The 20,979-nt window shown below is 42.8% G+C and overlaps 1 protein-coding gene across 1 annotated transcript; it reads right to left on the bottom strand.

The window, feature by feature from the left end:
* Positions 1-1,237: 1,237 nt before the first annotated feature.
* On the bottom strand, positions 1,238-19,906 carry asmt (acetylserotonin O-methyltransferase). Its single transcript, XM_017717979.2, has 8 exons — positions 19,802-19,906; positions 18,405-18,582; positions 18,113-18,242; positions 15,208-15,276; positions 10,016-10,134; positions 3,791-3,925; positions 3,191-3,313; positions 1,238-1,551 (listed from the first exon to the last, which is right to left on the bottom strand). Exons 1-8 carry the CDS (start codon positions 19,871-19,873, stop codon positions 1,340-1,342), a joined length of 1,038 nt encoding a protein of 345 aa, XP_017573468.1. The 5' UTR covers positions 19,874-19,906; the 3' UTR covers positions 1,238-1,339.
* Between the last annotated feature and the right edge of the window lie 1,073 nt (positions 19,907-20,979).

Below are 20,979 nucleotides of genomic sequence, written 5' to 3'. Positions count from 1 at the left end.
AGTGGAACTTGTGGGGGAACGATTAAACGTTGTGCTGTTCCTGGCTGTCGGGAAGCAAACGGATCATGACAGCCTTCCGAAGGATCCACACATCCAGAAGGATTATCTGAAGTTTACTTTTTCCAGCCCTGAAGATTTCAGTCCCAACTTAGCAGCTTGTTCCATATTTCAGCCTGGACTGCTCTCCGGATAATGCGCAGTACAAGGCAGCCAATCAGCACAGAGCTCATTTACATATATCAACTGCGCAGTAACGAAAATAGCCCGTTTAATTTCTGAGGGGTAAGAGAGGGTGGGAAAGGTCCGTGTAAAAAATGAATCAGAACTGTTTTTGGTACATGGACCAACTCAATCATTGTAATTGGATTTCAGAGAGAAAAAACAAGTAAAATGTAGAATTTGGACCCTTTACGCCGAATAATGTGAAGGTTTCTCACCGAACAGCCGGACTGGTCATCCTCAGGGTCAGGAGGAGTGTGGCGGAGTCTTTTCAAATTAGGATCATTAACAGAACCTACGGGCTTTTATCCAGACTGAAGGGAAATGAATCGACTTCATTAAACGAAGCCTTTTGAAGGTCCTGGTTCTCTTACATAACTTTTTTTTGTAATGAATGGGGGAATTAAGCATGTAGCGGCTAATTGGAGGCCGGATGATTAGCATAGAAATGGCTTTTCTACCTCCCCGGCTCCGCGTCATTATTACGGCGGTCCCTGTAGAGCGGAGGTCCGTTTCTTTAGTGACGGATCAGGACAGCAGTGTAAGAGGAGAGACGCTCCGGGCAGACGGGCGCTCTGCTAATTAAAATGACCAACGGCAGAGGTCATCTCTAAATAAACACAGCTAAACATTCACTAATTCAAAATCACATTTTTGATTACCAGAGCAAATACAATCACAAAATAACCATTAATATTCAGTATCCAATATGAATTATTCAGTGTCTAATGTGAATTATTCAGTGCCTAATGTGAATTATTCAGTGTCTAATATGAATTATACAGTATCCATTATGAATTATTCAGTGTGTACTATGAACATTTCAGGATCCATTTGAAATCTTTCAGTATCTACTATGAATTATTCAGTACCTACTATGTATTATTCAGTGTGTACTATAAATTATTCAGTTTTTAGTATGAAACTAATGTGTATATTCTGTATTTGTGAGGAGCTGAAATGTGGAGTTAGAGTTTAGGGGATTAAACTGGTAGAAGCACAGAACACTTCACAACAATGCCTTTAATTTTCCTTTTTATTTGACATGTTTCTGTACTCCTCTCTAAAGGGAGACACGGGGTCAGAGCTGACCATTTCTGGTCACTGTAAGCAGTGAGATCTACATCAGTGCGAGTACGGCGTCGTAGACCTTTCCTGTTTTGTGGATGTGGACTGTGGTAAATCCGGCTTTGGTCAGCAAGGCGGCGTATTCGGAGCCTTTCCGCTCTCGGCCCTCAGTCTGCACCAGCATGTTGAGGGAGTAGAGTTGAGCGGTCAGGGGTCCAGTGTTATCTTCAGAGAGGAGAGCTTCAACCAGCAAAACACCTCCACCTACACACGCACAGGGAGCAGAGCTGAAGAGTCAGGAGGCCATAAAAAGAGCACAATATAGAAATATGTCCACATATGCAGTCGACATCTATTTAAATCTGAAGCTGAAACTTTGCTTGTGTGTAAAAAGTGATTTCAGAGCCACTCGGTTCTCCCTGATGGAAACTGTTTACCTTCAGTGTTTTGTGCTTCTGATCATTTTAATAGACGTCAGCGTCACTAATTAATGACGTTCTATTAAAAGACTGGTTTACCAAGAGAGACGCTGGAGGACTTTCACCTGAAATGAGTTCATGAAGCCAGTCTGGTTATAAAAATGATAACAGGACATCAGAGCCAGAATTACTCTTTTAGTACTTTTACTTTATACTTAAGTACATTTGAAGGGAAATACTTTAGTACTTTTACTCAAGTGGAGGTCTAAAGGGAGGAACTTCTACTTTACTGGAGGAATATTTTACCTTGGGGGTCTCGACTTTAACTCATGTACAGGGTTTGGGGACTTCGTCCAACACTAAATAGAAATGTTTAACCCCTTAAAACCTCTAGCTTATTGCATTCTAAGTCGTATTATTCAGTATTTACATCGAGTTTAAGGAGTTAACAGAGAAACATGTTAATTCCCTTTTAGACTCATTTCATGAGCCATTCGGGTTCATAACATTTGATATCAGAGATTACAGATTTTATAGCCACAGAAAATCCATTTCAAATATTACCAATTAAAGCTGTAGCAACATCAAATCTTTGCCATGATCAAATCTGATCTGATCTCATATCAACACTACATAAATCAATTAATGGATATGTATATATATATATATACATACATTAATTGATTTATGTAGTGTTGATATATATATATATATATATATATAAATACAAAGCTTATTTAAAATATTTTACTTAGTTTTTACCCCAAAAAATGATATAAAACCCCAGTTCCAAAAAAGTTGGGATGCTGTGAAGAATGTAAAAAAATAAGATGCAATGATGTACAAATCATGTAAACCACATTTTAAAGGAAAATACTACAAAGACAACATATCAAATGTTGAAACTTTCTTTTTTGAAAAATATTTGCCCATTTTGAATTTGATGGTGTTCCAAAAAAGTTCGGACAGGGGGCGTGTTTACCGCTGTGTTTCATCACCTCTTCTTTGACAGCGCTCTGTCAGCGTTTGTGGATGCAGTGATGAGCTGTGTTCACAGTCAGTGGTTGTCAGAAGTGTTTCTGAGCCCATGCAGTGATTTCCACTACAGGGTCATGTATGATGCAGAATGTAGTTGGACACACAAATCCACCAGTTCCACATGGTGAGAGGAAGATTATGTGTATCTCAGCCCCTCTTCATAGGCTCATAACTCCGGATGTGAGTGTCATATGATCTTATGTTAAGATGGAATGGAAAGGGCGGCTCTACGGATTCAGGAAGTATTTAAACCAGTTTTCTGAGCTGGATCATCACAAAGATACAGACACAGATATAGAGACAGAGAATTTGACACCCGGGGGCGACTCAAGGACCCAGAAGTTAATGTTTGGGCAAGTTTCCAGTATATGAATGAATGGAGGTCTATGTAATGGCCCCACAATTCACAGATACAAGTGTGTGTGTGTGTGTGTGTGTGTGTGTACCTGGGCTGCAGGATTGGTGAATTTTGGTCAGCAGCTCTACATTCCTCTCGTCTGTCCAGTCATGCAGGATCCTTGCTAGGATGTAGAGGTCAGCTTCTGGCAGACTGTCCTTAAAGAAATCTCCTGCAGGACACATACACACAAACACACATGCGCACACACACACACACACACACACACACACACAAACAAACACACACACACACACACAAACAAACAGACACACACATACACACAAACACACATGCGCGCACACACACACACACACACACACACACACACAAACACACACACACACAGACACAAACAAACACACACACACATACACAAACAAACACACACACAAAAACATACACACACAAACAAACAAGCACACACAACGCACGCACACTCACACATGCACACACACACACACACAAAGCCTGTCAGTTAGAAATGAAAGTCTGCCTCAGATCCTCACATCAACTCTTCATTGCTCTTTATTCTTATTGTGACTCAGTTATTCAGCGTCTAACGAGGTGAGACTAGCTGGTTAACATTGACACGCATTTCTCTCTGCTAGCACTGTTCCTCCTCCAGACCCCTTGGTGGCACTCCTACCTTCGTGGAAATGGATCCGGTCGTCTGAGGGGAAGTGCTCTCGGCTCATGTGTACGACCTTTGGGAGGTCGAAGATGGTGACGTTGCAGTCGGGGTAGATCTGCACACACTGCCTCGCCAACGCTCCACTACAGCCTGAGAAAAAAACACTAACAGCTCTAAAAACAGACTGAAATCAGGGCAGCGCTCAAAATTAGCCTCAGCATCCGAGAAACTATCCTCACTGTCCACTCACTGTCCACTCCATTAGACACTCCTACCTCGTCGGTCCACCTTGTAGATGTAAAGTCAGAGACGACAGCTCATCTGCTGCTGCACAGTTTGTGTTGTCATCCTCTAGTCCTTCATCAGTGGTCACAGGACACTGCCCACAGGACACTGAGGCATTTAATAACTCCAGCAGCACTGCTGTGTCTGATCCACTCAGACCAGCACAACACACACTAACGCACCACCACCATGTCAGTGTTACTGCAGTGCTGAGAATGACCCACCACCCAAATAGTACCTGCTCTGTGAGGGTCCATGGGGGTCCTGACCACTGAAGAACAGGGTAACAGAGTATCAGAGAAACAGATGGACTACAGTCTGTAACTGTAGAACTACAGAGTGCAGCTATACAGTAAGTGGAGCTGATGAAGTGGACAGTGAGTGTGAATACAGGACAGGTGTAACCTTTCACGTTAACTTTCTATGTTCAGTGTTATTGAGTTATTAAAAGCTGATAAAGATTATTTTGTCTGTACAGAGCTGTAAAGAAAACACTGTAACACTACTGACGACACCACTGTCACACTACTGTAACACTACTGACGACACCACTGTCACACTACTGTAACACTACTGACGACACCACTGTAACATCACCGACAACAAAACCAACATGCCTGAAAGCTACAATTACACCACTGATGACAACACTGTAACACTACTAACGACATCACGGTAACACTACTGGTGACACCACTGTAACACTACTGACAAAACCACTGTAACACCACTGATGACACCACTGTAACACCACTGTAACACTACTGGCAACACTACTGTAACACCACTGTAACTCTGCTGGTGACACCACAGTAACACTACTGTAACACCACGGATGACAATGTAACTCCACTGAAAAAAATGGAGTTTTAATGTGCTTTTATAATATAAACTGAAAAATAAGTTTCAACCTGTTGTTTCACATCATTATAATAGTTGAGCCTCTGCAAAGTTACTGCTTTGACTGTTTTCAAGCACAATATGAGTAAACATTACTAAAATAAGACAAAACAAAAAGGATTATCATAGTTTTGGGTTAATTTAAAGCAAATACATGTAAACGTTTGTGGTTTGTTCTAATTTTGAGTTCATTTTGAATTTGCCAAACACGTCTACTGGAGGTTTATGTTCCTCTATCCGTCTCTGATTATCACGAAGGAGAAACTCCTGGTTTGGGATTTTCTCTCAGATTTGAATTAGAAGTGGCTGAAATGTGCCGCCTTCTTCACAGGTGTTTCAGACTGGACCCCTCTGACCAGCTCCTCTGCCCACACTGCGTGACGGCCGGGGGGTCACAGCCCACACGCTCTACACGCCCAGCGTCAAAGCCAATCCAGAGAGACAGCGACTTTCTGCCTTCAATAATAGAAGAGAACATCACCTCAGCTGTCCTTACGCACCGGCACGCACCCACTGCTGTCGCTTCTGATCTCCTCTGACGTTTCTTACGACCTTCCTGTCACTTCTGGCCGACGTCTCATAACGGACCAATCAGAAAACAGTACGAACAAACCCCCTCTGGACGCAGCTGGACGTCCAGTACCAACACTTTCACACATTCTAGACCGGAGTTGGTGTATATATATATTGTGTAATAATATGTCCCATAGTTAAAAAAGTATTTAAATAGATTAATATTTAATTCCAAGGCCTTCACTGAGATAGTATTGAGCTAAATAAATAAAAAATCATCATTTATAGGTTTTTTATTGGGAGGTGACTGTCTTAAACCCTAACCTCTAAATTTCAACCTCCAAAAATTAAATCATTTTTGGAACTTTTATTTAATTTTAATTTTTTAATTTTTATTTAATTTTTTTATCTTTGTGGTATTTCTTAGAATGAAGTTGATTTTTAGATTCATGATGAGCCCAATTTTATAATAAACAACATTTTTTGATGACATGTTTTCATGTCACTACCAAAACACAAAGTTTTAGTCCATGGGCGGAGCCTTATTTTAGCCATGCCGCCTGGATTTTAGAGCAGGAAGTGAGGCTGCATCCCTGTTCCTCATGGCCACATGGTGAGTTAGAGCCGACTGTTTTGAAGTAAATGTGTCCCAAAGTCTGGAAATCAGTGTGGAACATTAAGAATCGTCACTACTGAAGCTCAGATTTTCTGCAGTCCAGTACTTTTTGTGTTTTAATAAAAAATATGATGATTTAATGTTTGTACAGCTGTTCAAAGCCGTGTTTGGTGGTCATTTTACCGGCTGCGTTTTCGAGTTTATGCTCAAAATGAGCTCATATGAGAACTACCGAAACAGTCACTACTGAATCATTTGGTAAAGTTTGAGTTGAGTTATGATTGTTTTGTTAGTGACGAATCGAATGGTCACTCAAACCAAGTTCAGGTAAATTAAAGAGATACATATAAACAATCAAATGTATATAATGTGTCTCCTAACAATCACCTGGAAGAGCTGGTCGACCCCAAAACTGCCCCCATCAGATAAACAGCACTGAAAGCTTTGATCTCTGAGAGAGAGGAGAAGATCAAGCTGCTTCAGATCTGAAAACATCCACAGGTGTTTCTGTCCATCGTTCCACTGTGACAAGACCACTCAGCGCTGTGGGAATGAAAGGACGTGTAGCTGATCAAGAAGAACCTCACTGAGAAAAGGAGACGGACACATCAAACAAAGAAGCTGGACGATGGACTGACCACCCCAGAGTCCGGACCTCAGCACCACTGAATGGGTTTGATTACTTCAGAAAATTCATCAACCAGCTTTGGAGGCGTGTCTGCAGGTTCTCTGAGGAGCTGAAAGTGAGGCTCCTGAATAGAATAGAAGCTGGAATAAAGGGAAAGAGGTGGTCTCTGATTTTTGGACAGTATAAATATATATATATATATATATATTTACCCACAGTCTAAGGCTTGCCTGCTGGAGGACTTCAGTGAAGGACAATGGTTTGGCTGTGCTCTGGCAGAGGATGTGGGGGAGAGCTTCCCCATCATGAGATGTGAGCTGGCAGTGCCAGTCAGGGGTCTGTCTCAGCAGGGTGGTCACAACTATGTGTGTGCGCGCCTGTATGTGATTGTCATCTACAAGAACAGGCTCTCTGCAGCTTTAGCGCCACATCTCCATCTAGTGGCCTTTTTATTTCATACCTTCAGCTGGACCTTCAACATCAGCAGTCAACTGACATGTAACTGCTGGACTCTCAGAACCTCAGATTCAGATTCAGTCCAGTTTTATTTGCATGGTGCTTTTTAAGGCTTGAACAGAAATGTAGAACCTGAGGAGGAACCACTGAGGGGAGCCAAGATACAAAAGGAGAAACTCCCTAAGAACATGAGGAGGAAGCACTGAGAGGAACCAAGACTGAAAGGAAAATTTAACGGAGAGCTTGAGAAAGAACCAAGAATCAAAAGGAGAAACTCCCTTAGAACATGAGGAAGAACCAATGAGAGGAACAGAAACTCAAAAGGAGAAACTCCCTTAGAACATGGGGAAGAACCACTGAGAAGAACCAAGAATCAAAAGGAGAAACTCCCTAAGAACACAAGAGAGATTGTGTGGGCAATGCAAGTACCTACACCTTCTTAAGCTATTTTGTCTGTATGTTTGAAAATATGAACTTCTAGATTGGACTGCAGTGTTTACATGACCATGACCTGGAGTCTGACTCATGTAGACCTGGAGTTTCCCCATTATCTGATTACTGTCTGACTCGTGTAGACCTGGAGTTTCCCCATTATCTGATTACTGTCTGACTCCTGTAGACCTGGAGTTTCCCCATTATCTGATTACTGTCTGACTCATGTAGACCTGGAGTTTCCCCATTATCTGATTACTGTCTGACTCCTGTAGACCTGGAGTTTCCCCGTTATCTGATTACTGTCTGACTCATGTAGACCTGGAGTTTCCCCATTATCTGATTACTGTCTGACTCCTGTAGACCTGGAGTTTCCCCATTATCTGATTACTGTCTGACTCATGTAGACCTGGAGTTTCCCCATTATCTGATTACTGTCTGACTCATGTAGACCTGGAGTTTCCCCATTATCTGATTACTGTCTGACTCCTGTAGACCTGGAGTTTCTCCATTATCTGATTACTGTCTGACTCATGTAGACCTGGAGTTTCCCCATTATCTGATTACTGTCTGACTCATGTAGACCTGGAGTTTCCCCATTATCTGATTACTGTCTGGCTCATGTAGACCTGGAGTTTCCCCATTAGCTGATTACTGTCTGACTCATGTAGACCTGGAGTTTCCCCATTATCTGATTACTGTCTGACTCATGTAGACCTGGAGTTTCCCCATTATCTGATTACTGTCTGACTCCTGTAGACCTGGAGTTTCCTCATTATCTGATTACTCTCTGACTCCTGTAGACCTGGAGTTTCCCCCATTATCTGATTACTGTCTGACTCATGTAGACCTGGAGTTTCCCCATTATCTGATTACTGTCTGACTCATGTAGACCTGGAGTTTCCCCATTATCTGATTACTGTCTGACTCATGTAGACCTGGAGTTTCCCCATTATCTGATTACTGTCTGACTCCTGTAGACCTGGAGTTTCCCCATTATCTGATTACTGTCTGACTCATGTAGATCTGGAGTTTCCCCATTATCTGATTACTGTCTGACTCATGTAGACCTGGAGTTTCCCCATTATCTGATTACTGTCTGGCTCATGTAGACCTGGAGTTTCCCCATTATCTGATTACTGTCTGACTCATGTAGACCTGGAGTTTCCCCATTATCTGATTACTGTCTGACTCCTGTAGACCTGGAGTTTCCCCATTATCTGATTACTGTCTGACTCATGTAGACCTGGAGTTTCCCCATTATCTGATTACTGTCTGACTCATGTAGACCTGGAGTTTCCCCATTATCTGATTACTGTCTGACTCATGTAGACCTGGAGTTTCCTCATTATCTGATTACTGTCTGACTCATGTAGACCTGGAGTTTCCTCATTATCTGATTACTCAAGTGGATATAAACGTGTTGATTGGATACCTGACAAAATTTCTTTGTTCAGTTGTTTTTGATTTTCTGAACTTGTGAACCCACAAAGCTCCAGCAGTGGTTCTAAGGTCTGATTGTGAAGCTTAAATCAGGTTCTCCAGGTGAAAAGTTGGTATTTGTTCCTTTTCATAACTGAATGTTTTAAAACAGAGCAGTAGAGTAAAAGCCTGGAGGCAAGGCGGGGTGAGTGGAGTCAGTCCAGCTTAGAACAGATCATTTCAGTGGATTATGGTTCAGTTATGTTCCCTGACTGAAGGCACTGAGATGGAGCCTCGAGGGTTCCACCCCAGTGATGAGAGTGGTCCTGCCAAAGAGACCAAATCTCCCGTTTAAATATACTCAGAACCACAAAACTTGCTCCATCACTGAGCTGGCAGTCGTGTTCATCACCTTCCTCCCGTCGCTAGACTCTCACACTTCCGGCTAAAAAGAGCAGACAGTTATCATGTTTACCTTCTGGCTATATATGTGTGGGTCCATGTGTTTTTATGTCCAAGCTCACCCCTCTTCCGTCCCTCTCAAGGGCATTTCAGAAAAGGTCAGAGTGAGCACCACGTCGTGTGACCACCACACCACTGACTGTTGGGTTTTACAGCCTCCGGTTCCTCATCTGCTGTTGTTCAGTTAACCAGGAACTTGAACCCACAACCTCTTGGTAATGAGATCAATCAAAGCGTTCTGCTCTGCTTCTCTCCCTGTAAAAAGTTTCCTGCCAACAGCAATGCATGCTGGGAAAGCCAGCGGGGGCCCAGATGGACGCTTGGTGACCCAGCTTGGTTGTCCTAATCAAATAGTCCTGCACCTTAACAGTGTCTGCAAATCAGAGCTGTGGAAGAAGAAAACTGACCTACTTACAGTAACACGGGTTAATACACACATTTGTGGTTGGCTTTATTGTAAATTCCTGTCTTGCACCTCCCCCTGACTGGGACTGAGATCGATTTACCTAGCGAGAACAGGGCTCACCTCCGAGATCATAAACGCTCTTGAACGGAGAAAGGTCGAAGGCCATGACCACATCCCTGCCGCAGATGTTCCAGATGGAGTTCATCAGCTGCATGAACTTCACCATCTCCTCGTCGGACCTACAACCAAAAGCTCACATCACAAATTGGCTAAAGAAGGAGGAATAACGGTGGTTCGGCCGGGGACGCAGGAGCAGAACCTAAACCTAACTAGCACGGACAGCTTGTTTCTTAGGGCTGGTTTTGTGAAGTTTGTTATCAGGCTTTGGGTTGTTTTCAGGCTTTGGGTTCTCTGGGCCACCAACCATGCCCTGTCAGCCTGGCAAGACGATAAGCAGGCGCAGCGTGGTTGAAGGCTGAAGACACGGCCTCCTCTCTCAGCTGTCCTGGAGCCAAGCAGAGCCTGAGACAGCTCAAGGACCCAAATGTCAAGCCTTTCATGTTGGAGATGACCCCCAGGGCGGCCTGGGATACAGCAGCCAGTCATTAGTCAGCAGCTCCTCAGTGTTAACCTCGGAGAGTCGGTTGGCTTTTACGAATACAACACCAGACAGCTTGGTGAAACCCGCTGGCCGTGGGATGTTTTCAGAAGTGTTTTGTAACTTACCAGATTCTGTTCTTCTCCCAAGAGACACAAAACTCCTTGGATACATCCAGTCATGAAAGCAGAAGACACTGTCAGGCATGCTGGGCTGTTTCTCTTGGAGTTCCAAAGCAAAGTGTGTTAATTAAGAATATCAATCTGCCAGGAAACGGCAAATTCAGAACATGTTCTCTCTACATAGCATCACTCCTTTATGCTTTCTCTGGTCCTGGTGTAACGACCCAATTTGACATGATCACTTGGTTTTTCTTCTTGTTAAGCTATGGCAGGTGTACATACACCTATAGTCAAATCTTAGCCATTCCAGCCTAAAATTAGTGCTTTACCATGTCATTTGTCATGCTGTGTAGTGTTCTAGTGCAGCATTATATTGGTCATCGACATGACGTGTCCATGTCCACAATTTTCATTAAAAATATATAAAAACGTACAAGTTACGTAATAATAATAATAACTTTTCTATGTGGAACTATTTTCAGTGCATCTGTGCAAAATTAATTTTACGTTGTTTTTGCCTTCAAAAGTCTAAAAGTTGTTGTTTTTTTTTAAAATTATTTTATTATTAATACATTAATAATTATACATTTTTTAGATTAGTCACAATTTTACATTTTAAATGTAATTTAGTTATATAAAATGCTAAGCTAAACAGTTTGGCATGATTTTATACCTAAAAACTTTAAAATAAAATAAACATGTTGCAAAATAAGGCAACCTTAAAAGTACGCAACTTACTGAAACACGTCTTTTTTCCACAAGTTCTTATTTCTCCAAATGTCAGGTGGCACAGTTAAAAACGCTATAATAAATAAAATATATATATAAAATAAAAGGTATTTTATTTTGACATGCCTTTATGAAAAAAAGGCTGGCACACTACATCGTTAATAAGATCATTAAGAAGAAAGGTCATTAGACCTTTAGTTAGTTTAGAAGTTAGTAAAAAATTGTGGTTTTATTATTAATTTAGTATTAATATGCTTATCTATTAGAAAAAATGTTAATATAAAGTCATGTTCAAGGACAAAGGTTTCTACGGATGTCTAAGTTGATGCCTGATTAGTTTGAAATTAGTCTGAAAAGTCAGGTGGCGCAACCAGACAAGTGCTTCTTTGTTTTTGGTTTAAGTCCTGCCCCTTGTTTTGTAACTCCGCCCCTGATTGTTGTCACCTGAACCTCGTTAACCCTGTGCATTTAAGCCCTGTGTTTGCCTCTTGTGTTTGCTGGTCTTTGTTTCATGTATCAGTCTTTGTTGGAAGCTCTGTGTGGTTTGTATCTGTTGGGTGTTTGGGTTTCTCTTCATGTCTGCACCCACATCCATCCGTGTTGGTTATATGAACCTGGACAGTCTTGACCATGACCCTGGATTTGCCCTTAATAAATCTCGCTTATCTCAGCGTCTGCGTCCGCCTCCTCGCTCCCCGTTACATTGACCCATGGGCTCATTCACGATTTCACATTGTTCCCATGTTTTTCTTTGGCTACCCAGCACACTTTGGTCTAATACATCATACAAGCATTGGGAATCCCTGTGGGGTCTTCCAAGATAGCCTGGATTATAGGCTGATAAATACAATCAAGTCAGCAGTAGTGTAACTCTTATTGTAAACAAAACAGTCATTCTGTCTTAATTCAGCAATGAATGGACTCCACGGAAAAGCAGCCACTCCGCGGCAAGGAAATTTAGCTAGCCAGGCATCTCCTTTATTTTTTACCACAGTTATGGCCATAATCAGATAATCAACGTCCTGACAGTAACGTCAGCTATGTGCTATTTTTCTGCATCCACCATCTGAAAATAATTTTAAAAATTACAAAACAGCCCCAAACAGCTCCTCCTACCTAAAATCTTACTAGACTACTGCAGCGCCGACGTATAAGGCAAGTAGACATGTTTGTCTGTTTCGTCCCTTTAAGGTTTCACGACATTATTACAGTATAAATTTCTATAATGTTCTCATTAACGATAATTGGCCACATGTCATGACTAGAAAGTATTTCAACCCATTCAAATTGGTTACCATAAGATCATAAGATATAATGTAGCCTGAAGTCTTTTACACTGCAAAAAACATCATCTTATCAAGTGAAATCATCTTGTCTAAATATCGAATATTTCTCATTTTTAGATGATTGAATGAATATTAGAAGATGATTTGACTTGTTTGAAGTGATTTTATTAAGTAATCTCACTGCATTGGGAGATCATTTCCCTGGTTTCAGTGAAATTTCTTTTAATAAGCTAAATTATCTGCCATACAGTGAGATTATTTTAATTAATAAACTTGCTCAATGCAAGTAAAATGATATACAGAAATAAGATAAACAATCCAATTAGAAGCTGACAGTAATATCAGCTCGAGGAATATTAGATGTGGTGACTAGACACATTAAGACGGCTTCTCTTGCCACTTTTTGCAGTGTATGTGAATAACTGCTGAAAAAAACAGCACTAAGCTGGTTTTTGCTGGTCTGTTGCTGGTTAAGCTGGCCACCCATGGTCATGCTGGTGGATCTGCATACCAGCATCCAACACATCGCTGTTGGAAAGGAAACCTCGTGTCTCCAAAATGACAATTTTACAGGAGAAGGAAAAAACTACTTTACTTTCAATGCAAGTCAATGGAACCAGACGTCTTTCCAAGTCATTTTGGTCCATTTCTTTGAGTCCTTTCATCATGAAATTTACACACAATGTTAAAGGCAACACGTATTTTCAAAATAGGTCAAAAACTGAAAAGCAGTAAAAATGCAAGATATGCTGGTCTTTCTAGCAGAGTGTATGGAGGGGTGTTTTAGCCCAGCTCTGAGGCCAGACTGCTCTGCTTAAGCCAGCGTGACGAGTCCCTGAGGCCTTCCTCTCAGAGCATCTCTCAGCAGAACCTCTGGAGTGTTCAGTCGATTCACACCAAAAAACAGGAACCCACTGTTTCACCTCACAGCTGCCACCTGTACCACTACGGCGTGAAGCCGACAGCTGACTGAAGCGTATAGACCGACGATTAGGGCAAACTGCCTATAGAGCTGCAACAATTAATCGATTAATCGCTTAGTTACTGGCTTAAATGAATCACCAGGTATTTTTGTAATCGATTAATCGATAAAAGGTAAAAATTCTCAGATTCCTGCTTCGTAAATTTGGAAAACCCCGATCATCGTTTTTTCACCATTTTATAGATGAAACAACTAATCGATTAATCAAGGAAATAATCAACAGATTAATCAACAATGAAAATAATCATTAGTTGCAGCCTGACTGTCTAACCATCATCTCTGCTCAAAAACCCATAGAAACCATTAGGTGTTTCTGTTGCTTCTTAATAGTTTTATAATGTGTTTAGGCGTTTTTAATGGGATGATATGACAAAGAAAAGGGTCCTAATGGTTTAACAGGTGACCAGTGGCTGATTCTAAATGCATTTTCTGGTTTTCTGATGGGAATCCAGGAAACTAGTGGTCTCTATTGTAAATCCTAATAATTGTAATGGTCGTTTTTCAGCAGGGATGATTAAAACCTGGTGCCTTTGCTGTCTAATAGGACTTGGCTGAAGTGACCACCAGTTAGAGACCACTTGGTTCCTGTAGGACACCTTTAGATCCCATTAGGACCATCGAATGCATCTGGAATCAGTCCCAGAACACCTGTTCAACCATTAGAATCCTTCACACTGTGATATCAACCCATCAGGACAAACAAAGAACACCATTAGAGACTACTAGACTCCACCAGGAACCGATGGGAAATCATCACAAACTGGACTCAAATTGTTTTCCTCTTTAGTTTTAGCTCTGGAGCTACAAGGCTAATGTAGGTAACAAGTAATGTTACCTAGAACCCCAGCGATCATCATACACGCCTAAATCCTGCTTGATTTTGTGGTTTTCTACACGTTAACTAAATTAGCATAGCTAGAACACTAGCAGTGGACACTTTCCCTGCATAGGCCTGCATTGCTGGTCACCGGCATACACTGAGTTCTGGATGCTGGTGTTCTGGTCAGCAGCAATGGGCATTAACGTGCTGACCATTTCGCAGTTGTAGGAAAAAAACCCTGTATCTCCAAAACGGGAACTTTACAGGAGAAGGAAAAAACCTACTTCACTTTTAATGGAAGTCAATGGAACCAGACGTCTTTCCAAGTCGTTTTGGGCCGTTTCTTTTGGTCCATTCTTCATTAAATTTACACACGATGTAAAGAAGAACATACATTTTCAAATTATGTCAAAAAGTGAAAAATGATAAAAAAGCGATACGCAGGGCTACGGATGCTGATGTACTGGTCATTCGGGTTGTCCATGCTCGGTGACCAGCTAAACCACCACCAGACCAGCATAGAACGTATGGTGTTATGAGCTGTTTGTTCAGCAGGATTAAAGCCTGAATCTTGGTCATTTGTCCAGTTTATAGATGACCGCACTTATACTACGCAGTTTATACGTTTTCATGACATGTTTAGCCTCTGAGCTCCAGCGGAGCACCAACTACGCCTCTTTCTGATTCACTACATGTGGAACTGGGGAGGAAACTATGTACATGTGATCACTTTAGAGGCACCACATTTGGTTTCCTTTAGAGATGGAGAACCCACCTGTACATGGCTTCAAACAGGTCCTTGGAGCTCACTCCAAATGCCCTCTCATACTGGTTCTTTCCCTCTCTGAAGACAGAGGAACAATGGGAACACTGGTCAGTGCGGTAGGAACTGGAGTTTTGGACATGTTTGAGTTCCAGAGAAGGTCGAAATGAAGTTTCTCTCCAATACATCAATGTGCACATGAGCTGCCTGGGATTCAGTCAGTAGAGCTGAATGTTTCTCGGCCATTTCGAGTGTAAAATAAAGCCTCTTGGAGAGACTTTTCCCTGCTGAAGAAGATTTCCACCAATTTCTTCTGTGTAATTAATGGTTAAGATGTAAACAGTCGTTCGGAGCTGGTTTGGTCTGAAACTAGGTTCTAGAGAAACTTGCCGGGTCAGAATTGTTCACAGTGGTGGTGATAGGAACCTGGCGGCCACCTCTAAACGCTCCCTCAGAGAACGTTATTATTGGTGAAATGTTTATAGATATCCTGCCTCACGGATGAGACACTGTTTTATGATAATAATAGCTAATAATACACATTGATCAATTCTGCTGGCCACCCAAAAATTCCATCCCATGTTTTTATCCCTTTCTTCAACCATTCATTTCAGTGTGAGCTGTAAGCCTCTGTAAATTTACAGGTATATTCCCTTATACATCATATTTGGAGTCTGTTGTAGCCCTTAGAATGAAATATTCCTAAATTTTTAACACAATTATTGCGATTTCAACTCTGGACTTCAGTGAAAATAGAAGTAAAATATTATTCCAGTGAAGTCCTTTATGTTTGTTTCCGCTTGAGTTAAAGCACAAACGTATTATTTTTATACTTTATTTCTCTTAAGGAGATCACGCGCTGTACTAAAGGCCTTTCTCTCAGCTGCACTGCAGAGCGGTGCCCTTGATAGGTGCGACATCTAGTGGCCAACGTTCTGATGCTTTAATCAACACAGCATATAAATATAAATACATCAAACTACATTTACTGCTTTTTAATGCCAAAAGCTCTGTGTGTGTGTGTGGGGGGGGGGGGGGGGGGGGGGGGGGGGTTGAGGGGGGGGTCGTGAGGGAGGTTTTGGGAGGAAAATTTTAGAATTCTTTAGGGAAGAAATTGGGGGAGTATTTTGGGGGAAAAACTGGGGGGAATTTATAAAGGCAGATTTTTCAGGGAGTCATTAGGGGAGATACTGGGGGAGATTTTGGGGGAAGATATTAACAGGAAATGTTGGGGGGATACATAGGAAATTTTGTGGAGGTCTCGTTGAGATCTTTAGGGAGTTGGGAGAGATATTGGGGGGTTTGGGAGGAAAATGCTGGGGAAGATACTGGGGAGAATTTAGGGGACAGACTGGTGGGAGATTTTGGGCAGCGATTTTGGGGGGAGGGTTGTGAGATACTAAGGGAGATTTTGGGGAGGTCTGGGGCGAGATCTTAGGGGAGATTTTTGGGAAAAAATTTGGGGCAGATTTTGGTGTGTGGTTGGGGTCAGATGGGGGTGAAATTTTGGAGGGTTTGGGGAGGACACTGGGGGAGATATTGGGGCAGATTTTGGTGTGTTTGGTGTCAGATGGGGGTGAAATTTTGGAGGGTTTGGGGAGGACACTGGGGGAGATATTGGGGCAGATTTTGGTGTGTTTGGGGTCAGATGGGGTGAAATTTTGGAGGGTTTGGGGAGGACACTGGGGGAGATATTGGGGCAGATTTTGGTGTGTGTTTGGTGTCAGATGGGGGTGAAATTTTGGAGGGTTTGGGGAGGACACTGGGGGAGATATTGGGGCAGATTTTGGTGTGTTTGGTGTCAGATGGGGGTGAAATTTTGGAGGGTTTGGGGAGGACACTGGGGGAGATATTGGGGCAGATTTTGGTGTGTGTTTGGGGTCAGATGGGGTGAAATTTTGGAGGGTTTGGGGAGGACACTGGGGGAGATATTGGGGCAGATTTTGGTGTGTGTTTGGTGTCAGATGGGGGTGAAATTTTGGAGGGTTTGGGGAGGACACTGGGGGAGATATTGGGGCAGATTTTGGTGTGTGTTTGGGGTCAGATGGGGTGAAATTTTGGAGGGTTTGGGGAGGACACTGGGGGAGATATTGGGGCAGATTTTGGTGTGTTTGGGGTCAGATGGGGTGAAATTTTGGAGGGTTTGGGGAGGACACTGGGGGAGATATTGGGGCAGATTTTGGTGTGTGTTTGGGGTCAGATGGGGGTGAAATTTTGGAGGGTTTGGGGAGGACACTGAGGGAGATATTGGGGCAGATTTTGGTGTGTGTTTGGGGTCAGATGGGGGTGAAATTTTGGAGGGTTTGGGGAGGACACTGGGGGAGATATTGGGGCAGATTTTGGTGTGTTTGGGGTCAGATGGGGTGAAATTTTGGAGGGTTTGGGGAGGACACTGGGGGAGATATTGGGGCAGATTTTGGTGTGTTTGGGGTCAGATGGGGTGAAATTTTGGAGGGTTTGGGGAGGACACTGGGGGAGATATTGGGGCAGATTTTGGTGCGTGTTTGGGGTCAGATGGGGGTGAAATTTTGGAGGGTTTGGGGAGGACACTGGGGGAGATATTGGGGCAGATTTTGGTGCGTGTTTGGGGTCAGATGGGGGTGAAATTTTGGAGGGTTTGGGGAGGACACTGGGGGAGATATTGGGGCAGATTTTGGTGCGTGTTTGGGGTCAGTTGGGGGTGAAATTTTGGAGGGTTTGGGGAGGACACTGGGGGAGATATTGGGGCAGATTTTGGTGCGTGTTTGGGGTCAGTTGGGGGTGAAATTTTGGAGGGTTTGGGGAGGACACTGGGGGAGATATTGGGGCAGATTTTGGTGTGTGTTTGGGGTCAGATGGGGTGAAATTTTGGAGGGTTTGGGGAGGACACTGGGGGAGATATTGGGAAGGGGGTATTTTTGGTGTTAGAGTTGCTCACCGGACTGCGTTTGTGAGGTAATGCCAGCACAGGTACATGGTGTTGGAGTTGTAGTCGATAGAGTGGTACAGAGACCGCGGACTGGACTTGGTCAGAAACATGCTGGACATCTCTGTGTTACTGTACAGAACTGTGTGCACATACACACAAGAACCTCCAGCTCTCAGTAAATACACATTTCTCAATAAATACGTCAAAATAAATAACCCAAAACAATAGACAGTGGACGTTTCAGTTTTAGTGTATATCACAGCTCATTACAGCGTTACTGGGGTGAACGTGGCTATCGCACCTTGTCCATCCGTCGTGGGCTGTGTGGTCAGCAGCTCCAGCCCTGCACAGGCCGATAGCAGTCTGTCCATTCCGTCCTCACTGCTGTCCAAAGCCTGCGCAACCTCTGCCGTGGCCAGGGGGCGCTGTGAGTCCTGCAGCAGGTCGAACACCCCCAACTCACATGCAGCAAACAGTGTCTGCACAGAGGTCAGGGGTCAGATACAGAAAAGGGCTCAGATTTGAATCTGTGTCTTTCATTTGTATCTGAATACACCAGGATGTGAAACGATAGTATGAAAACTTCAGTGAACAATAACTGACTGTCAGTATCGGCTGGACATCAGGGGCCGAGTTACAGAGAATTCAGATCATATCAGAGAACCTGTCAAACACTAGAGGGCGCTCCTGAGTCCAGAACGAATGGGTTGATATGGAGCTTTTGAGTGAAGTCATAGTTTATAAACGCTGAAACATTTTAATGTAAAATAATTCATTAACTTCCTGAACAGCATAAAACATTTTAACACCGCTTTTATATTTAAGAGCTTTTAAACTCGAGTTATAGGAGTTTAAACCGGCGCCTCATGTACGTTCATGACGTCAGCAAGCGCAAATAGCCAATCATCCCGCTCTAGCAGTAGAGCCCCGCCTCCTGCTGCCTGAAACCCATTTAGTGTAGAATAAAGGAAACAAACAGGTGAGATTTACTTGTTTTTTAGTGTAATTAAGGGAAACCTCTGGGCGAGTGATTAGAAACTATTTTAACTGCTCGTTTTTAGCCGCTGAGCTCCATTCACTCCCATTCATCGAGGACCTCCTGTTACAGCACCACGCTGGAATTCAGTGAGCTCTTTAGAACGACCCACTCTTTCACTAAGGGTGTGTAAAGGCAGGCTGCACGGCTAGCTGCTTGATTTTATACACCTGTGGCAATGAGACTGAATGAAACATCTGGATTCAATGACTAAGAAGTGTGTCCCAATACTTTTGTCCATATAGCGTATCAGCTCATTTACATACATCAGTCTTAAAGGCACAGTAAAAAAAAACAGCCTGTTTAATTGTAAGTAATAAAGAGAAGTTGTACAATGGATTTAATTGGTTATGACTGCTGTAAAACATCATCAGTGGGCCTTTTAATTTACGGTTATCACCCTGTGTCACCACAGCAACCCCATATTATTCAATATAACATATCATTTAACATGATGTTAAATGTTTTCTAGACAAAATATTGGAAATTAGATTAATTCATTGATCGTTAAGATAATACTTATTAAGAGTGTTTCATTTGTAAAGAAGGAGTTTCATGCAAGTTAAGAGCTCTTAAGGACAGGGAGAATCAGACTGAACTCTGATTACAGTTACAGGTTTCTAATGAAATCAAGACAATTAAAAAACACAAAATGAAATTACCTTCGACACCAAGTAACCCTCCATATACTCCAGAATTTTCTTAGGGTACACATCCTCTTTCACCACAGCCATGTCCAACTCCGTCGGCCACTTCAGCCCGGTGTGAGTGGGTGCCCGAGCGACTGGGCATTTTGTGGGAGAGCTGATCAACAGTGGACATAATCAGATTAGATGGATTACTGGGCCAGACTGAATGGCTGACTGAGCAGAGTAATGAGCTACAGCTGGACGATACGGGTGAAAACAGCAGTATTGTGATCTCAGCTTTACATAAATATATATATATATGTATATATGTGTGTGTGTGTGTGTGTGTATGTATATAGTCTGCAGTTACAGACTGTAGTCCATCTGTTTCTCTGATACTCTGTTACCCTGTTCTTCAGTGGTCAGGAACCCCATGGACCCTCACAGAGCAGGTACTGTTTGGGTGGTGGGTCATTCTCAGCACTGCAGTGACATTGACAGTGGATCAGACACAGCAGTGCCGCTGGACTGAGAATAGTCCACCAACCAAAAATATCCAGCCAGCAGCGTCCTGTGGGCAGCGTCCTGTGGGCAGCGTCCTGTGGGCAGCGTCCTGTGACCACTGATGAAGGACTAGAGGATGACCAACACAAACTGTGCAGCAGCAGATGAGCTGTCGTCTCTGACTTTACATCTACAAGGTGGACCCACAAGGTAGGAGTGTCTAATAGAGTGGACAGTGAGTGGACACAGTGTTTAAAAACTCCAGCAGCACTGCTGTGTCTGATCCACTCAGACCAGCACAACACTCCCTAACACTTTCCAGTCAGAGGTTATTGTTTTTGTTCATGAGTTTGTACGGATATTCCTTGCATGTAAATAAAGTTTTATTACCATTATTATTAATATTATTATTTCTTTAGGGATGTAACTGAATGACGGTCATGTGGCTCAAGGCAGAAATAAAAGAATCATCACTGGCCTGATTAAAGGAAAAGCCCGGCGGTTCTTTCTGTGCTGAGCGAAAGTGGGGAGTGGAAATCCAGTTCATTGTTTCATCTGGTCTCAGCAGGTCAGATTCAGGCCAGACTTTACAGTGAGGGAAAACTGGGTTAGAATGCAGGTCAGCCTCAAACACGCCCACCGTTATCACTCACTACAGACTGGGGACACTTAAAGGGATAGGTTTGCACATATTTTTGTGCCTTTAA

This window comes from Pygocentrus nattereri, chromosome 6 (genome assembly GCF_015220715.1).
Source record: "Pygocentrus nattereri isolate fPygNat1 chromosome 6, fPygNat1.pri, whole genome shotgun sequence".
In the NCBI taxonomy this organism is placed as follows: Eukaryota; Metazoa; Chordata; class Actinopteri; order Characiformes; family Serrasalmidae; genus Pygocentrus; species Pygocentrus nattereri.
This window is presented reverse-complemented; position numbering and strand designations above follow the sequence as displayed.